The sequence below is a fragment of the Palaemon carinicauda genome, chromosome 11, assembly GCF_036898095.1.
Source record: "Palaemon carinicauda isolate YSFRI2023 chromosome 11, ASM3689809v2, whole genome shotgun sequence".
Classification (NCBI taxonomy): domain Eukaryota; kingdom Metazoa; phylum Arthropoda; class Malacostraca; order Decapoda; family Palaemonidae; genus Palaemon; species Palaemon carinicauda.
In genome coordinates, this window is record NC_090735.1 from 102,540,827 (window position 1) to 102,545,826 (window position 5,000).

General features: G+C 33.5%; 1 protein-coding gene across 1 annotated transcript in view; it reads left to right on the forward strand.

Annotated features, from left to right (window-relative positions):
- The window catches only part of LOC137649737 (ovochymase-1-like), a 51,319-nt gene that overhangs the window by 14,443 nt on the left and 31,876 nt on the right, over positions 1 to 5,000 (forward strand). The window contains exons 3-4 of the mRNA XM_068382688.1: positions 2,630 to 2,754; positions 3,791 to 4,025. Coding sequence (XP_068238789.1) covers positions 2,630 to 2,754; positions 3,791 to 4,025 — 360 coding nt within the window. The remainder of the gene's footprint in view (positions 1 to 2,629; positions 2,755 to 3,790; positions 4,026 to 5,000) is intronic.

The following is a 5,000-nucleotide window of genomic DNA, read 5'->3' on the forward strand; positions in this document are numbered from 1 at the left end:
CATTTTTATTTCTCTTGATTTTTATCATTTTCTTTAATTTGTGTATGTGATGATTTGTTGGTCCTTATGGAATTTTATTACATTTGAAACATTATTATTTTTCTGATTTTGTGCTCCAAATTTCGATGACGATGTATTTAAACCTGATTTTGTGTTTCTGTATGATCCATTGTGGGCGTGATATTCATCTTTGTGTAACTTGCAAATGCAACACGCCAAAAGGCCCTTTGATTTGGTTTAGGTATCTAATTTTAATGTTTGCATGCTCCCGAAGAGGATGGTACTCAGAGGCAACATCTAGTGGAAAAAGAAAGCTTGTGTTCAGTGAAAAAAAAAAAAGAGAGAGAGAGAGAAAAAAAAATTGTTTGAGGAAAAAAATCTGATAAGTGTGAATTTTACGGGACGTAAAAATTTGGGAAGGGAGTGATGAGCTAAGCACAGTCAGGTTGTTACTGTGTGGAATAAGTGAATGTCAACAGATCTGTCTTCTTTGTTAAAGGAAAGACGGTTAAAATGTGGCTTGGCTTGGCTTGGCACTCAAAAATGTTCGTTAAAAGTTAGCGTCACTAAAATCTCTCTCTATTGGTTCTCATAAGACTTTCGGGTCAAAACGGCCAATCATCGATCAGGGCATAGGAAGGCCAAAGTGGGCGCTTGAACTGCCCATAGTTTTTTGTCAGTTAGGGTTGGGAAGCTTGAGTGTATAGACCTAGTTCGTTCGGGTCACGGGTGCCGACAATGCGTGCCAACCAGTACCATTTCTCTGAGGACTTTTTCTTAGTTAAGTAACGTAATGATAATTAAGGGCCGCCCTTGTAGCTTAAATAGAATATAGCAGCTGTGGAAAATTAACAATTCGAATCTCATTTGTGCATGATCCCTCTACCATAATAGTGTTAGCCATCAAAGGGACTGTCTCTATCTTTGTTTCCCCAAGACGTGAAGTTGAACCCCCCTTAATACGACCTAAATCGGGTCATATATATATGCATATATATGTACATATATATATGTATACATATATATATATATATATATATATATATATATATATATATATTGTACATATACATATATACATGTATATATATATATATATATATATATATATATATATATATATATATATATATATATATATATATATATATATGTGTGTGTGTGTATATATATATATATATGTTACTTTATAATACCAGTAATCAATAATATGTTATGTAACGTAATAATTTGGAAAGGCAACTGAAAAATCTCTTATAATCCATCATCATTATTAATAAGTCACTGATGAATAGATTCTTCGCTGTCCTCTGCATGACATATTGAGCATATCACTATGCATCTTTCACAATCAAAATCAAAAGGGGATTGCATGCCTTCATATATTCATGATGCTTTCAGCAGGGATTACAAAGACCTTTAACTGATCCATGATATTTGCTTTTATCGTTAATCGCGTACCAAGCGGCTGAGTACATTTCAAGTTATTATGCATGAAGATTGATCGACGCATTTTAAACGAAATATTTCTAAATATTGCAAAATTTATCAGAGGGTAAGTGTTGCATGTGGAATTACAAAATAGAAACACAGATTGATATGATAAAAACCAATACACATACTTTCTTTACCGGTATTGCAAGAAGAGTGAATCTGAATGCATTTATCTTGAAGTTCTCCTTCACAATCGAAGATCTAAAAAAAAAGAAAAAAAAAGAAAATAAAAAAAAAAACTCTTAGACTTTGGCAGAACTAAAACTTGAATAAAGATGATAAAACTATGATTTTTTCCAGCTTTTTTTATTGACAAATATTAGGCTGATTTATACACTAAATTTGAATGAGTTTATAGTGCATATTTCCATCGATATTTTTCTTTACAACTTCGTCTTATGTTGATAATCATAGGATTTTTTGTGTGTTAGCCTATTGGAAACGTCCGTGTCTAGTGATCCATTGGACGGAGGTTCGAGACCCGCTTAAGCTTTATAGTTTCTTGTAGTATCTGCAACCTCACCATCCTTGTGAGCTAGGGATGTGTGATTTGTGGGAGCCTACAGATCTACCTGTAAACTCATCAGCAACCATTGTGTGGCCCTCATATACATAGGGAGAAAATATTATGGCCAATCTATTGATTAAGAAAACCTAGTAGATGATGCTTTGAAATGAACCTGGATGTTATATGGAAGAAAAAAAAAAAACGTTCTTCTTCATAGGACGTGCATTAGCCCCATGAAAATATGAAACAGTATAATTCTTAGCCTTTACCAAAATAGTAAAATTGTATAAAACCTTTTTTATTTTAAATCCTAAGCAAAACTTTTTATGGTTTTAGTTTTAGATTTTCATTCATCTGGGAAGCTTTTAGATAAAATGAACCGGATAACAACAAAAAACATTCAAACATGGTTATTTATTTTTTTTTTTATGCAAAGGAGAGAAAGAAAGACATATCGGCCCGAAAACAAAAGTTTTTCAAGAAAATTAGTTTCGAATTTCTTTCGCAATAGATAGCAAACTTATCCCTTCTAGATAGGAAGGTTGTTAAATCAGGAAACATAGACCGAATGAAAGAATTCCATACGTTTCTATTTGTAACATTTTAATTTCTCACTTTTTTTTTCAGGAAGCTCCCAGGCAGGCTCTGTTCACCTTTAATTATTTTCGTCTGCAAAATAAAATTAAAACTCGAAAAGGGAAGAAATGTATTGATGCTGTGAAATTCAAACTCCCGAGTAGTCGAGTATGGAAGTAAGTCCAGGATAATTTAAGAGTGAGAGAGAGAGAGAGAGAGAGAGAGAGAGAGAGAGAGAGAGAGAGAGAGAGAGAGAGAGAGAGAGAGAGAGAGAGAGGTGGGGAAGGAATGTGAAAATGGCAGCAAATATTTTTCCCTAATAGTTGATTGTTTAATTTGTATTCTCTCGAAAATTCTAGAATACTTTGCATGGCCTTTTTTTTGGTAAAGGACGGTATTTGTTGTACCTAATATTTAAAAAATTATGTAGGAAAAACAAACAATAAATATAAGAGAGAGAGAGAGAGAGAGAGAGAGAGAGAGAGAGAGAGAGAGAGAGAGAGAGAGAGAGAGATAATGATCTCGTAATTTTCCGTAGTAAATCTCCATTTTTTGTTTTTCCTCACATGAGTGATATTTAGAAGAATCCCTTTCAATGTGTTACCTTGGAACAAGGTGTTTTTTACTTCAATTGCTATTGTACTTGAGGCGAGTGTCCAGAAATCAATGAAACAATCACGTGAAAGGAGTTCACCAAGAATGAAATGTATTTATCATTGACTCGATCGCGTACCCTCGCTACCAGATGACACAGAATTTCAGCTTTAATTTACTAATTAATGAGAATGTCGCTGATACGACGTTTCTTTCGTCTATGCATCAGTTTCATTGACCGAAAAGTTTTTCATTCATGGAAACTGAACGCCTGTTGTGAATATGTTACGACGCATGGACGCATGTATTCATAAGTGATAATTATTTTATCTTGCAGCGAAATTATCAATTAATCGTACTTCCAAACTCAAAACTACTGGCCTTCATTGAAACTGAAGAGTGTGCTAGCATCATTTCTTTATTAAAACTGCGTTAAATTCTAATTTTCCTGCGATCAAAGCATGTTTATGTTGGGATAATTAAAACACGAGATTATTGCTTTTTTTAACTCATTTCATGGTTCTCTCCCGTAGGTAACTTAGTGCTGTATTAGACTTATCATTTCATTGTATAACAGCTTGATTTTCCTCAAAACTAATAAACATTACTTTTTTCCAGGCTGTGTGGAACGCAGAAGGGAATCTTACGCGTAGCCACCTTTCGATTCCAGAGCGAATTCGTGTCCAACAGAGACAAGAGAGCGGCCGGCTTCAACATCACAGTCAGAGCCGTCAAGACGTCTTGCCATCAGGTGATAGATCTCAGATACGGGAACCAAACAGACGGTTTCATCACGACGCCAAGGTTTCTTAAGGTCTTCCCGAAATTCTCCCAGTGTGAGTGGTGGATTAAGGTAAGATCTTCAGGGTGGATGTGGGAGATTATTATGAAGCCAATAAAGGAGGGATATCTTCTTTATTGATTTCCTTCTCCAATATAAAACTTGCTAAGAAAAGTGAGGAAATCGAAAAGTAGACAGGGCTTTTTACTATCAAATCAAAATATGGCAAAGTTTGGCAACAGAAAAAAGCAGCTGTCCAAAATCCCAAATTCCTACTAACTTTGAGAATAAAAAAATTTACTTTCCTTGAATTAAGAGGTGTCGATGGCATTCAAGATGTACAAAAGGAAGAGAGAGAAAATTGAAATTAGTGGTAATCAATTAGACGTAATGGGAAAAGGCGCATCAGAGCGTCAAAACGGTCTTAAAATTCAAATGATACAATAGTTGGTTATAGATAAAACGGTAAGTTTTGCGGTAAGAAAGAAGTCAACATGCAATTATAAGCCTTCTATAAATATTGTTTTTCTTTCATTTCCTGATATAAACAAACTTTGAATTTAAGTTTTATCACACACATGCAGACACACTTACGCACATATATATATATATATATATATATATATATATATATATATATATATATATATATATATATATATATATATAAATATATATGCATATATATATATATATATATATATATATATATATATATATATATATATATATATATATATATATATATATATATATATATATATATATATATATTATCAGCCTTTCCTAGTCCGCTGCAAAACAAAGGCCTCAGCCATGTCTTTCCACTTGCGTCTGTTAATGGTCTTTCTGTGCCAATCCATACCCGCAACTACCTTAGCTCGTCAATCCCCTGCTTCTTTTACAATCTCTAGTGACCCATTCTGTTATTCTTAATGTCCATCTATTGTTTGTCATTCTCATTACATGTCCTACCCATGTCTATTTCCTTTCCTTACATGTTGTTAGAATATCCTCTACTTTAGTTCACTCTCGCATCTATGTTGT